The 13,972-nt window shown below is 49.1% G+C and overlaps 2 protein-coding genes across 4 annotated transcripts in view; one reads left to right on the top strand and one right to left on the bottom strand.

Annotated features, from left to right (window-relative positions):
* The first annotated feature begins 1,411 nt into the window (after window positions 1-1,411).
* On the top strand, window positions 1,412-6,138 carry HYI (hydroxypyruvate isomerase (putative)). The gene is made up of 8 exons (XM_075286533.1): window positions 1,412-1,763; window positions 2,048-2,159; window positions 4,032-4,146; window positions 4,327-4,405; window positions 4,480-4,529; window positions 4,742-4,811; window positions 5,030-5,164; window positions 5,787-6,138. The coding sequence occupies exons 1-8, from the start codon at window positions 1,559-1,561 to the stop codon at window positions 5,861-5,863; spliced, it is 843 nt and encodes a 280-aa protein (XP_075142634.1). The 5' UTR covers window positions 1,412-1,558; the 3' UTR covers window positions 5,864-6,138.
* SZT2 (SZT2 subunit of KICSTOR complex) overlaps window positions 6,003-13,972 on the bottom strand; it is a 64,165-nt gene continuing 56,195 nt past the window's right edge. For all 3 annotated transcript variants that reach the window (XM_075286531.1, XM_075286532.1, XM_075286530.1), the window contains 6 exons: window positions 12,011-12,417; window positions 11,775-11,897; window positions 10,926-11,379; window positions 8,422-8,538; window positions 8,173-8,241; window positions 6,003-6,479 (listed from right to left, as the gene is read on the bottom strand). In XM_075286531.1, the coding sequence (XP_075142632.1) occupies window positions 6,336-6,479; window positions 8,173-8,241; window positions 8,422-8,538; window positions 10,926-11,379; window positions 11,775-11,897; window positions 12,011-12,417 (1,314 nt within the window). In that variant the 3' untranslated portion in view covers window positions 6,003-6,335. The remainder of the gene's footprint in view (window positions 6,480-8,172; window positions 8,242-8,421; window positions 8,539-10,925; window positions 11,380-11,774; window positions 11,898-12,010; window positions 12,418-13,972) is intronic.

Here is a 13,972-nt window from a genome sequence, read left to right on the forward strand (position 1 = left end):
TGTACATACATTACTTATCCTGTATTATACTCCAGAGCTGCGCTCACTATTCTGCTGGTACAATCACTGTGTACATACATTACATTACTTATCCTGTATTATACCCCAGAGCTGCGCTCACTATTCTGCTGGTGCAGTCACTGTGTACATACATTACATTACTTATCCTGTATTATACTCCAGAGCTGCGCTCACTATTCTGCTGGTACAGTCACTGTGTACATACATTACATTACTTATCCTGTATTATACTCCAGAGCTGCGCTCACTATTCTGCTGGTACAGTCACTGTGTACATACATTACATTACTTATCCTGTATTATACTCCAGAGCTGCGCTCACTATTCTGCTGGTGCAGTCACTGTGTACATACATTACATTACTTATCCTGTATTATACCCCAGAGCTGCGCTCACTATTCTGCTGGTACAGTCACTGTGTACATACATTACATTACTTATCCTGTATTATACTCCAGAGCTGCGCTCACTATTCTGCTGGTGCAGTCACTGTGTATATACATTACATTACTTATCCTGTATTATACTCCAGAGCTGCGCTCACTATTCTGCTGGTGCAGTCACTGTGTACATACATTACATTACTTATCCTGTATTATACCCCAGAGCTGCGCTCACTATTCTGCTGGTACAGTCACTGTGTACATACATTACATTACTTATCCTGTATTATACTCCAGAGCTGCGCTCACTATTCTGCTGGTACAGTCACTGTGTACATACATTACATTACTTATCCTGTATTATACTCCAGAGCTGCGCTCACTATTCTGCTGGTACAGTCACTGTGTACATACATTACATTACTTATCCTGTATTATACCCCAGAGCTGCGCTCACTATTCTGCTGGTACAGTCACTGTGTACATACATTACATTACTTATCCTGTATTATACTCCAGAGCTGCGCTCACTATTCTGCTGGTACAGTCACTGTGTACATACATTACATTACTTATCCTGTATTATACTCCAGAGCTGCGCTCACTATTCTGCTGGTACAGTCACTGTGTACATACATTACATTACTTATCCTGTATTATACTCCAGAGCTGCGCTCACTATTCTGCTGGTACAGTCACTGTGTACATACATTACATTACTTATCCTGTATTATACCCCAGAGCTGCGCTCACTATTCTGCTGGTACAGTCACTGTGTACATACATTACATTACTTATCCTGTATTATACTCCAGAGCTGCGCTCACTATTCTGCTGGTACAGTCACTGTGTACATACATTACATTACTTATCCTGTATTATACTCCAGAGCTGCGCTCACTATTCTGCTGGCTGATTACAGTATTAGGACAGTACTGATGGCTCCTCCTGTACTGGTGGTGTCTGTGTCTCGGGGGGTTGGAGCTGCTTCTCTCCGTTTCCTCCGGATCACTGATCCGTATCAGGACTTTGCCCCTCTCCTGCCTCCACATTACAGGCCGCGGCCTGGCTCCTCCCGCACATCCCCGGTCTTTCCTGAGCGCCGCTGGCCGCCCGCCCCGCTCCCTTCCCCGTAGAGCCGCCGCTCCTCCTCCATGCCGCCGCCGCCCTTACGCTTCGCAGCCAATGTCTCCTGGCTATTCCAGGACATCCCCGACTTCCCCGGCAGGATCGGAGCCGCGGCCCGGGCCGGCTTCCGTGCGGTGGAGGTGGCCTGGCCTTATGCCTCGGACCTCGGGGAGATGAAGGCCGCTCTGAGGGAGAATAACACGGAGCTGGTGCTGCTGAACTCTCCTCCAGGTGACCAGCATGGCGTGTGCTGAGGATACAGGACTGGGCGCCATTGTGATCCAGCAAACAGAGATCTTAATATTGGCGAGGGATTGAAACGCAGGAATGTGGCGCCATTCATCTCACGTAGGGATAAACGCAAAATGGCCGCAGGGAAAAAAGTGATAAGTGACTATTATACGGTATATTCCCTGTAGGGTCATGTGACACCGCGCCGGCGCCCGGGCGTTCTGTGCTTAGAATTATTCATCAATTAATGTAAAAGGAAAATAAATATTAATATTTCTGTACAGGAAACGCGTCAGCCGGGGAACTCGGAGTCAGCGCCGTCCCCGGGAGACAAGATGGATTCCGCTCAGGTCTAGAGCAGGCAGTTACATGGGCTCGTGAACTGGGCTGTACAAGGTAAGAAGGATTGTTATATTATAATGTATTATACTCCAGAGCTGCAATCACTGTGCTGCTAATCTCAGAAGACAGCGGGAAAAAGAGAGCGCAGCTCTGGAGTATAATACAGGATAAGTAATGTATGTACACAGTGACTGCACCAGCAGAATAGTGAGCGCAGCTCTGGAGTATAATACAGGATAAGTAATGTAATGTATGTACACAGTGACTGCACCAGCAGAATAGTGAGCGCAGCTCTGGAGTATAATACAGGATAAGTAATGTAATGTATGTACACAGTGACTGCACCAGCAGAATAGTGAGCGCAGCTCTGGAGTATAATACAGGATAAGTAATGTAATGTATGTACACAGTGACTGCACCAGCAGAATAGTGAGCGCAGCTCTGGAGTATAATACAGGATAAGTAATGTATGTACACAGTGACTGTACCAGCAGAATAGTGAGCGCAGCTCTGGAGTATAATACAGGATAAGTAATGTATGTACACAGTGACTGTACCAGCAGAATAGTGAGCACAGCTCTGGAGTATAATACAGGATAAGTAATGTAATGTATGTACACAGTGACTGTACCAGCAGATTAGTGAGCGCAGCTCTGGAGTATAATACAGGATAAGTAATGTAATGTATGTACACAGTGACTGCACCAGCAGAATAGTGAGCGCAGCTCTGTAGTATAATACAGGATAAGTAATGTAATGTATGTACACAGTGACTGTACCAGCAGAATAGTGAGCGCAGCTCTGGAGTATAATACAGGATAAGTAATGTAATGTATGTACACAGTGACTGCACCAGCAGAATAGTGAGCGCAGCTCTGGGGTATAGTACAGGATAAGTAATGTAATGTATGTACACAGTGACTGCACCAGCAGAATAGTGAGCGCAGCTCTGGAGTATAATACAGGATAAGTAATGTATGTACACAGTGACTGCACCAGCAGAATAGTGAGCACAGCTCTGGAGTATAATACAGGATAAGTAATGTAATGTATGTACACAGTGACTGTACCAGCAGATTAGTGAGCGCAGCTCTGGAGTATAATACAGGATAAGTAATGTAATGTATGTACACAGTGACTGTACCAGCAGAATAGTGAGCGCAGCTCTGGAGTATAATACAGGATAAGTAATGTATGTACACAGTGACTGCACCAGCAGAATAGTGAGCACAGCTCTGGAGTATAATACAGGATAAGTAATGTAATGTATGTACACAGTGACTGTACCAGCAGATTAGTGAGCGCAGCTCTGGAGTATAATACAGGATAAGTAATGTAATGTATGTACACAGTGACTGCACCAGCAGAATAGTGAGCACAGCTCTGGAGTATAATACAGGATAAGTAATGTAATGTATGTACACAGTGACTGCACCAGCAGAATAGTGAGCGCAGCTCTGGAGTATAATACAGGATAAGTCATGTAATGTATGTACACAGTGACTGTACCAGCAGAATAGTGAGCGCAGCTCTGGAGTATAATACAGAATAAGTAATGTAATGTATGTACACAGTGACTGTACCAGCAGAATAGTGAGCGCAGCTCTGGAGTATAATACAGAATAAGTAATGTAATGTATGTACACAGTGACTGCACCAGCAGAATAGTGAGCGCAGCTCTGCAGTATAATACAGGCTAAGTAATGTAATGTATGTACACAGTGACTGCACCAGCAGAATAGTGAGCACAGCTCTGGAGTATAATACAGGATAAGTAATGTAATGTATGTACACAGTGACTGTACCAGCAGAATAGTGAGCGCAGCTCTGGAGTATAATAAGATATTTCATGTAATTCCATGCACTGATATTGTGTTGCTCCCATACTTGATATGTTACGCTCGCTCTGGGGTTCATCTCTTACAGGATACACATCATGGCGGGTCGGGTACCATCTGGCATTGAAAGGGCATCCATTGAAAAAAAAATGGAGGAGACGTTCGTAGAAAACCTGAGATATGCGTCTGATATATTAAATGAAGTGAGTGTGCGTTTTCCTCACTTGCATGTCTTAGGAGATTATTGCACTGCGGAGTGTGTGCACAAGTAAGGAGCTCCCCTCCTCCGCCCCGCCATACTTGTTGCGGTATATTATACATTTCACGTATGTTATATCTCACGTCCCAATCCTAAGGATGTAACCTTCATGTCTCGCTCTCAGGCCGGGATCGTTGGCCTTATTGAACCTATAAACTGCCGCATTTCGGAGCCTCGTTACTTTCTGAACACCCCGCTGCAGGGTAAGTGCGACGCCACAGGGGCAGGGTGTTCTGGTGCACAGGCCTTCAGGTTGGTTGTCTTCTTCTTCTTCTAGGAGCCTCCATTTTACAGAAAGTGGGGAGAGACAATGTGAAGATGCAGATGGTAAGTACAGGGAGCGACGCGCTCTTCATCTTCATCCTCTTCTTCCTTCCATCATGAAGGATTCCCAGGCTCTGAGTTACAATATGTAAAGCAGAATGTAGGGAAATTCCATGACCGCCTGTTATGTTATCAATAGATTGGATACTTTGTAGTCAGTGACTGATCAGCCTCCAGTGTAGGGATGAATTAACCCTTCGCCTCCTATATTGCAGGATCTTTATCATTGGCAGATAATGGACGGAAATCTAACAGAGAATATTAAGACGTATTTTCCATTGATTGGTAAGAAACGGGTTCTTGTTTTAAGGGGGATTTGGAGACCGACCTTGGGGTGAGCGCTCCACTGTCTGCGCTCCTGCCAGGTGTATCGCGGTAACTCGCAGGCAGCAGTGTGACGGTATTCGTCCTCATAACTGTATGTCTGGACTTAAGTCGCCATTTACTGCCGTACTATGACCGCCACCCTCATGTAAACCGGGATGACGCTTCTCTGTGCACAGGTCACGTTCAGGTGGCACAGGTCCCTCATCGCAACGAGCCGGACAGTCCTGGAGAACTAAACTACCAGTATCTCTTTGACCTCCTTCAAGGACTTGGATACCAGGGATACATCGGTTGCGAATATAAACCGCGGGGTGAGTGTCACAAAACCGCCGCTCCGGGCTCTACAGGTGCCGCATCCCTAAAGGGGTTATGTCACAAAAATTCATAGGACAGAGCAGGGGTAGGGAACCTTTGGCTCTCCAGCTGTTGCAAAACTACAACTCCCAGCATGCATACTGGCTCTGCTGTTCTGGGAACTCCCATGGAAGTGAATGGAGCATGCTGGGAGTTGTAGTTTCACAGCAGCTGGAGAGCCGAAGGTTCCCTACCCCTGGGATAGAGGATAACTATCTGATTGTGGGGGCCTGACTGCCGAGACTCCCACCGATCTGGAGAATTGGGGGTCCTCTCCCCTGCTCCTGACTCAGCCTGGCCTCTACCAGTGTGGGTGTCACTAATGGCGGTCGGTGCTCCCATGTTCAGCCTGAAGGGTGTAAGGTCCTCGCCGTGACATATCCCTTTTACACGGCCAGCTGTCTCGTATACTATCCTAGTACTTGGATGAGGGACTGAGCTGCAGCCTGAGTGTATGATAGACTGAAGTCACTGATTTCTGCTGCAGTGTAAAGTATGGAGGAGGGGCAAGATGAGCGCTAGGGTATAGAAAGTTATGGCTGCACCTCCCATATTGGCAGCGTCTTATCTTTTCTCCAGGAGACACGGTGTCTGGTCTCAGGTGGATGGAGACTTACAGAAGGAGATGTGAAGAAGACCAAGACACAGCCAAGTAAAGATGGAGAATATGTCAGGAAACCAGCCGTAGTGTTATCTATTCTTGGGAAAGCTGATTCCTGTGTGGCCTGTATAACTAATGATGCAGCCAGTCTGATGTCTGGGAAAGCTGGGTGCTGGTCTGTAGGAGCCGAGGTGTATAGAGAAGGTTCTTTATTCATAGAATTCTGATACATTTACATGTCATTTACATAAAATCTTACATTTCTGTAATTATCACAATCGGCGACTTCCATTTTAGGCTTAAAAATAAAGAAATCTGTCAGATTGTTAACGCGACTCAGTCTCTTCCCTCTCGCAGCGGCGGCGGCAGCGATCAGCGGAGGTTTATAGCAGTAGATTCCCCTCCCCCACCTCCAGCACAGCAGGAGAATGAAGCCGAGCTCCTGGGGTCCATGTCATGGGTGTGGCTCCTCCCCTCACCTTCATATAGGGAGACCTAGTCCGTTATAGTAACGCGTGGCGGCGCTGTCAGAGTAGTCCGCTCCATAGATTGAAGCACGCGGTGTTAATCACTGACTCCAGGTGGTGGTAGGTGGACACCAGCTGCGGCGGCGGACTCTCGCTGTTCTGCGGCTGCTCTGGAAACGGCTCTCGGAACACGACCTTTAAACTCTGAGAACGAAGAACAATAAGACAGAAAAATGTGAGACAGACCAGAGCGTAACGTTATGGCAGCAGATATGGCCACGCCCCCTGCGCCAAAAAGTGAGCAGTGTTACAAAATCTACAAATATTACTATTTATATGGTGTTTTGTCTGTGTTTGTACCTAAATAAGGGTATGTTCACACGGAGGAAAAGGTTGCGGAAACATTTTCTGCCGTGTGAGCATCCCGTGCCGCTCACCGATGCAGCACTGGCATTCTGTCATGGCATCTCGCTCCTGTGTAGGCCCGAATGAATGGGCCTACACTGGAGCGTGTCTCGAGCCGTGAACGCCGCGGCTGATTCAGCCATGGCAGCTTGTGAATCTATATATGAGGGTGAACCAGACTGGGAACCTCCCTGCTTTACACTGCAGGCTGTACCCAGCACCAGCTGTACATGACAAGGTTATAGAAAGGGTGAGAGTACTGGTTTAAGCAGCTCTTGATTTGCGGGGCCCAGCGCCATGTGGTAGTAGTTGCCTGTTTCTTAGCACATCTGATTTTTGGGAAAGCTGGGTGACCAGTAATACAGCCAGGTAGTTTGGAGAGAGAACGGCACACAGCTGTCCAAGTCTTCTGTGTGGTGGTCGGTCAAGAGGTGTCGGGGGCTGTGGGGAATGCCGTGTGGTTAAGCAGATGTGGAGTCTGGGAAAGCTGGGTGACTAGCATTGGGACACTTTTTACAGCTCCTGTGCGGTCTGTTAGATTTTTCATGGGTCCAGAGTCAGGGGGATAAATTGATATATCGGGGGCCAAGCACGCTGGAGGTGGGGGGGCCAAGCGCGCTGGAGGTGGGGGGTCAAGCACGCTGGAGGTGGGGGCCAATGAGGGCCAAGCACGCTGGAGGTGGGGGGGCCAAGCACGCTGGAGGTGGGAGGGCCAAGCACGCTGGAGGTGGGGGCCAAGCACGCTGGAGGTGGGGGGGCCAAGCGCGCTGGAGGTGGGGGATCAAGCACGCTGGAGGTGGGAGGGCCAAGCACGCTGGAGGTGGGGGCCAATGAGGGCCAAGCACGCTGGAGGTGGGGGCCAATGAGGGCCAAGCAAGCTGGAGGTGGGGGCCAATGACGGCCAAGCAAGCTGGAGGTGGGGGTCAAGCACGGTACGTTTTATCCAGTATAGATAATCCGCTATTGAGCTGAACCATCTCAAGCACCAATCACTGCCCAGATATTCTGTTACAATGTGTCAGTGCAGATAGGATGTATCAGAGGATAGTCTAGACTGGATACAATTGTAACAAAGCCGCAGCAAGCAGAGATACGGCAGTGAATACTACTTACAATTGGTCAATAAGTGAGAGCCCCCAGACAAACATAAGGGGTCAGCAACCTGCGGCACTCCATATGTTTGCACACTATAACTCCCAGCATGCCTACTTTCTCTGCTTCCCTTAGACGTGAGTAGGGCATGCTGGGAGTTGTAGTGTCGCTGAAGGTTGCTGAGCCCTGGTGATACAGGTCCGGTTTCCCCCTTCCTTCCCAATATGGTCTCCAGTATAGATCCTATAGGTGACACCACTGTATAATGAACTTCCAGCCACTTTCTAGGATTACTCATGTCTGATGTCTCTGCTTGCTGTGAATCATGAGAGACCTCTGAGCTCATCGTCTGCACAGCTGAGGGTCTGTTACAGTTGCACCCAGTCCATGATACACTCACCGTTTTACCAGAATGGGAATCTAAGAAAACCAGCACAAAGCAATCGGTGAACTTCTGGTTCAGGACGACCTGCAAGAGAATATTAAATATCGGCGTCAGCGCAGTGTACGGTATATAGTATATAGCACATTGTCTCGCTACCTGCTTCCTGCACCACCAGGGGGCGACCTGTAAGAAGCTACTATACACAGATCGCCCCTAGCGGAGGAAACAGGTGGCAGGGATTTGTGCGGGTACATGGGCGCTCACCAGGTATTGGGTGCCGCTGTCCGTGCTGTAGAAATGGCGGCAGCTCTGGGGGAAGCGGCTTAGGAGAACCTTGATAAGACTCTGATACCACTGGACGTTCATGGAGAGGAGGAAATCCTGCGGAAAACGGGAGGAGTCATCACAGTGACACCGATACAGCTCTGCTGTGCCGTATAGTAGAAGGGTCAGTTATACACAGTGACACTGATACAGCTCTGCTGTGCCGCATAGTAGAAGGGTCAGTCATACACAGTGACACCGATACAGCTCTGCTGTGCCGTATAGTAGAAGGGTCAGTCATACACAGTGACACCGATACAGCTCTGCTGTGCCGCATAGTAGAAGGGTCAGTCATACACAGTGACACCGATACAGCTCTGCTGTGCCGCATAGTAGAAGGGTCAGTTATACACAGTGACACCGATACAGCTCTGCTGTGCCGCATAGTAGAAGGGTCAGTTATACACAGTGACACCGATACAGCTCTGCTGTGCCGCATAGTAGAAGGGTCAGTCATACACAGTGACACTGATACAGCTCTGCTGTGCCGCATAGTAGAAGGGTCAGTTATACACAGTGACACTGATACAGCTCTGCTGTGCCGCATAGTAGAAGGGTCAGTTATACACAGTGACACCGATACAGCTCTGCTGTGCCGTATAGTAGAAGGGTCAGTTATACACAGTGACACCGATACAGCTCTGCTGTGCCGCATAGTAGAAGGGTCAGTTATACACAGTGACACCGATACAGCTCTGCTGTGCCGCATAGTAGAAGGGTCAGTTATACACAGTGACACTGATACAGCTCTGCTGTGCCGCATAGTAGAAGGGTCAGTCATACACAGTGACACTGATACAGCTCTGCTGTGCCGCATAGTAGAAGGGTCAGTTATACACAGTGACACTGATACAGCTCTGCTGTGCCGCATAGTAGAAGGGTCAGTTATACACAGTGACACCGATACAGCTCTGCTGTGCCGTATAGTAGAAGGGTCAGTTATACACAGTGACACCGATACAGCTCTGCTGTGCCGCATAGTAGAAGGGTCAGTTATACACAGTGACACCGATACAGCTCTGCTGTGCCGCATAGTAGAAGGGTCAGTCATACACAGTGACACCGATACAGCTCTGCTGTGCCGCATAGTAGAAGGGTCAGTTATACACAGTGACACTGATACAGCTCTGCTGTGCCGCATAGTAGAAGGGTCAGTCATACACAGTGACACTGATACAGCTCTGCTGTGCCGCATAGTAGAAGGGTCAGTTATACACAGTGACACCGATACAGCTCTGCTGTGCCGTATAGTAGAAGGGTCAGTTATACACAGTGACACCGATACAGCTCTGCTGTGCCGCATAGTAGAAGGGTCAGTCATACACAGTGACACTGATACAGCTCTGCTGTGCCGCATAGTAGAAGGGTCAGTCATACACAGTGACACTGATACAGCTCTGCTGTGCCGCATAGTAGAAGGGTCAGTTATACACAGTGACACTGATACAGCTCTGCTGTGCCGTATAGTAGAAGGGTCAGTCATACACAGTGACACTGATACAGCTCTGCTGTGCCGCATAGTCCTGCTATATTGTCCATACACCTTGAGACATGAGGTAAAAGCAGAACTGTCAGTGCAGTTTTGGATGTGAGTATAGGATATGTTGTAATGGCAGAATTATGCACGCAGCTCTGGAGTATACGGTATAATGTAATAGAAGAACTGTCCCTAAGGCTCTGGATGTGACTAGAGGATAACATGGGCTCTGGATGTGACTAGAGGATAACATGGGCTCTGGATGTGACTAGAGGATAACACGAGCTCTGGATGTGACTAGAGGATAACACGGGCTCTGGATGTGACTAGAGGATAACATGGGCTCTGGATGTGACTAGAGGATAACATGGGCTCTGTATGTGACTAGAGGATAACATGAGCTCTGTATGTGACTAGAGGATAACACGGGCTCTGGATGTGACTAGAGGATAACATGGGCTCTGTATGTGACTAGAGGATAACATGAGCTCTGTATGTGACTAGAGGATATCATGAGCTCTGGGTGTGACTAGAGGATAACGTGAGCTCTGGATGTGACTAGAGGATAACATGAGCTCTGGATGTGACTAGAGGATAACATGAGCTCTGGATGTGACTAGAGGATAACATGAGCTCTGGATGTGACTAGAGGATAACATGAGCTCTGGATGTGACTAGAGGATAACATGGGCTCTGTATGTGACTAGAGGATAACATGGGCTCTGTATGTGACTAGAGGATAACATGAGCTCTGGATGTGACTAGAGGATAACGTGAGCTCTGGATGTGACTAGAGGATAACATGAGCTCTGGATGTGACTAGAGGATAACATGAGCTCTGGATGTGACTAGAGGATAACATGAGCTCTGGATGTGACTAGAGGATAACATGGGCTCTGTATGTGACTAGAGGATAACATGAGCTCTGGATGTGAGTGGAGTAGAAATCCTGATATAACCATCTTACCAGCTGGGGGTCGATCTCGGCCACGCTCTTCCCATGGACGGCATCCAGCAGTTCCTTCAATTCACTGGAGCTGAGTTTGCCGAGCCGCAGCTTGTCGGAGGAGAGCGGCTCCAGCAGGTACAAGCGCTTCCATAGGTTGTCCCTGCGGCAGTGGCACTTGGCGAGTTGCACCATTTCTACCAGCTGCCTCTTGGCGGCGCTCACCTCCGTACCCAGCAGCGGGAACAAGTGTGGATTATAGAGATTTCCAGAGCTGGCCCTCCTCCTGGGGTCTCCCTCCCGGCCCTCCTCCTGGCTCTCATTTTCCAGTCTCTGGCACTTTGCGAGTTCAGGGGCCCCGTCTGGGTCCTGGGCATCTCTCTGGAGCCTCGGAGGCTTCTTGAAGCGTCGCATGTCAGCAGTGAGACGTGGGAACAATTCGCGCTGACTCGTCATGATGACGTAAAACCTCAGCCTGAGGAGGAGAAGGGGTTAATGAGGATCATTCAGAAAGTCAAGAACTTACCACAATATCAATTCTTATTCCCATTAATTCTAACAATTCACACGGCGGAGATCCCCTGAGGCTGCACTACTGAGACAAGTCAGATGCAGTGCTACCATAGGGACCTCCTATATGTGATATATGATTGGCTCTATGGATACCCTTCCTCCATTGAGCTGAAATGGCTGACAACAGAGAGCAGTAGATTACATTAACATGCCCACCCCCCCGTTTAAAGTGAACACTGCGACCGTTTCACACAAAACCAAGCACAGCGCCATACACTGTGTAGTGGCTCTGCTTAGTATTGCATCTCAGCCACATTCACTTGAATGGGACTGAGCTACAAACAAGCCATGTGGTACCTCAGGACGTGTCTCTGCTGCTCGGTTTGCTCCTCGAATGGTGCAGCACTGTGGCAGACCAGTAGTGAGACATCAAAGTCATCGTGGTGTTGGGTGCCCTCCGAGTCCTTGTACAATCCGGAGCTGCCAGGTAGAGGAGGTGTCAGTAGTGAGTACATAATACAGAGGTGTCCCCACCCAGGAACCTGCATACATCAATACCAGGACCGCTGCCAAACCTCCTCAGCCCTCCTTACCTGTTCCAGATGGACACCAGGCCGTACTCGTTCTGCTCAGTGGCGCTGCTGCTGCTGCTCTTCTTGCCGTTGCTGCCGTGGACAGACGGGCGGACCATCCTTAGAGGCTTCATGTGGTAGGTGCTGGCGTGGTCCGCGATGTAGTTGTAGAGCTGGTGGGCGGCGATGATCTCCGTGGGCACAGACAGCAGGCCCTGGTACACGTGGTTGCGGCCATACTTGGGGATGTCGGGGTGCTGAGAGATGAAGAGTTGCAGGAAACTTGCCAGATCGTAGCCCTGACGCAAGGACATGCTGGAGCCCAGGAGATACTGGTGGACGACTCGCAGGTGGAAGTCGTAGCTGAAGGAGTGGACGTGCATCAGGTCCCGCACCTTGTCACACTCCTCTGTGAAGAGCATGGAGAGCTGCGGAGACAGAGGACACCTCGTGATAAGGAGCGGCCATGGACCCTGTGCTCTGAAAGTGACCCAATATTCATGGCCCTCGAGAGAAGCAGCACTGCCAGCACAACTACAACTCCCAGCATGCATACTTACTCGGCTAGCCTTGGAACGCCTATAGAAGTGAATGAAGCCTGATGGGAGTTGTAGTTTCCCACCAGTGCTGACCTGCTGAGGATTGCTGACCCCGACTTACATTGCATTATTTACCTTGTGCTGATCTTACGTTACATCCCTTGTAATACTCCATTCACATCCAAAGCTGCCGTCATCTAATGTGTCCACGCTGCCCCCTGTAATGTTTACAGACCACGCCTTGCTATAGTGTAAGCGACACAGTATTAGCACGAGAGGTCTCCCATAATATACATTAATATCATGTGCCTGTCCGGGACGCAGCTCTGGATGTAACTGGAGTAGAAGATACAATGTAACTCAGATACATACAAGATAGATAGAGCCTTTAATCCCAGCAGGGTCACATAAAATCATCAGGAGGGCTCAGCCCATTACCCATGTCTTATGTGTAGAGTCTTCCGTGAGGCACGAGGTCTCAGATGCCTCGCCTGCCTTCTTATGAATATTGGTTCACCTTGAAGACAATGTATAAATGACCAAATCCCACCCGATTCCCTGATCTGTGCAGCCGTATTGCACCATCACCAATCTACCACAGCGCCCCCTCCTGGTTGTGCGTGGTGCCAGGCCTGAGAACACACACCCTCGCTGGGTCTCCGGCGCCACCGTCTGTGCCGCTTCCCTCCTTCAAGCCGCCAAGATGGCAAATCCACCATCAGTCAAAACAACCAAAATCTGCCCGACACCAGCACCGAAACTATACCCACAGCCCAGCACCGAGGAGGTGGCACCCATCCAGATGAGCTCCAAGGAGGTGGCACCCATCCAGATGAGCTCCGAGGAGGTGGGCAGTGCTACATCAAGGGTTAATGTGACACAAGACAGGACCAGAGACTGGCAGAGAGATGAAAGCGTGACAGACGGAAGACGTGGCACATACACAGCGCAGCGGGGACGTACCGCAGACTCAGAGACACTTTCAGCGTTAGTCCTGCACTGGGATCGGATGGAGAGCGCGCCCTGACAAGAGAGGACGGGAGACATGTACACGAGACAAACACGCTGCAACTACACCAGGACAACACAAGGACGACCACAACACCGGGCGCTTCAAGGAATCGGCCACCTTCTCCATCATTATATGCAAATTCCTCAATTACTTTGTGTTTTATTCCTGCTTGCTGCCCGAAAATGGAAAACACTCCTAATGCTAATCCTATCATAGCTGAGGGTTTGTTACCATGTATCCAGTCTACTCCATTCTCAGCAGCACAAACTTCTCTCCTGTCCTAAAAAGTTGTTACAATAGAACAGTGCGGGTAAAAGGTATCAGTCTGGAGTCCTGGTTGTTTATTTCACATTATCCAGATACAATTGTAGCAAAGAGTCAGCTGTGATGGCGAAAAAGTGCAAAGTCTCCAATCATTGACAGAAAGCGCAA

The sequence above is a fragment of the Leptodactylus fuscus genome, chromosome 9 (assembly GCF_031893055.1).
Source record: "Leptodactylus fuscus isolate aLepFus1 chromosome 9, aLepFus1.hap2, whole genome shotgun sequence".
In the NCBI taxonomy this organism is placed as follows: Eukaryota; Metazoa; Chordata; class Amphibia; order Anura; family Leptodactylidae; genus Leptodactylus; species Leptodactylus fuscus.

What these genes read in the sequence shown, in the direction of transcription:
- HYI (XM_075286533.1), top strand. Translation starts at nt 1,559, where the DNA reads ATGCCGCCGCCGCCCTTACGCTTCGCAGCCAATGTCTCCTGGCTATTC. An exon ending in CGTGAACTGGGCTGTACAAG is followed by an intron (nt 2,160 to 4,031) that starts GTAAGAAGGATT and finishes CATCTCTTACAG; the next exon opens with GATACACATCATGGCGGGTC. An exon ending in ACAATGTGAAGATGCAGATG is followed by an intron (nt 4,530 to 4,741) that starts GTAAGTACAGGG and finishes CCTATATTGCAG; the next exon opens with GATCTTTATCATTGGCAGAT.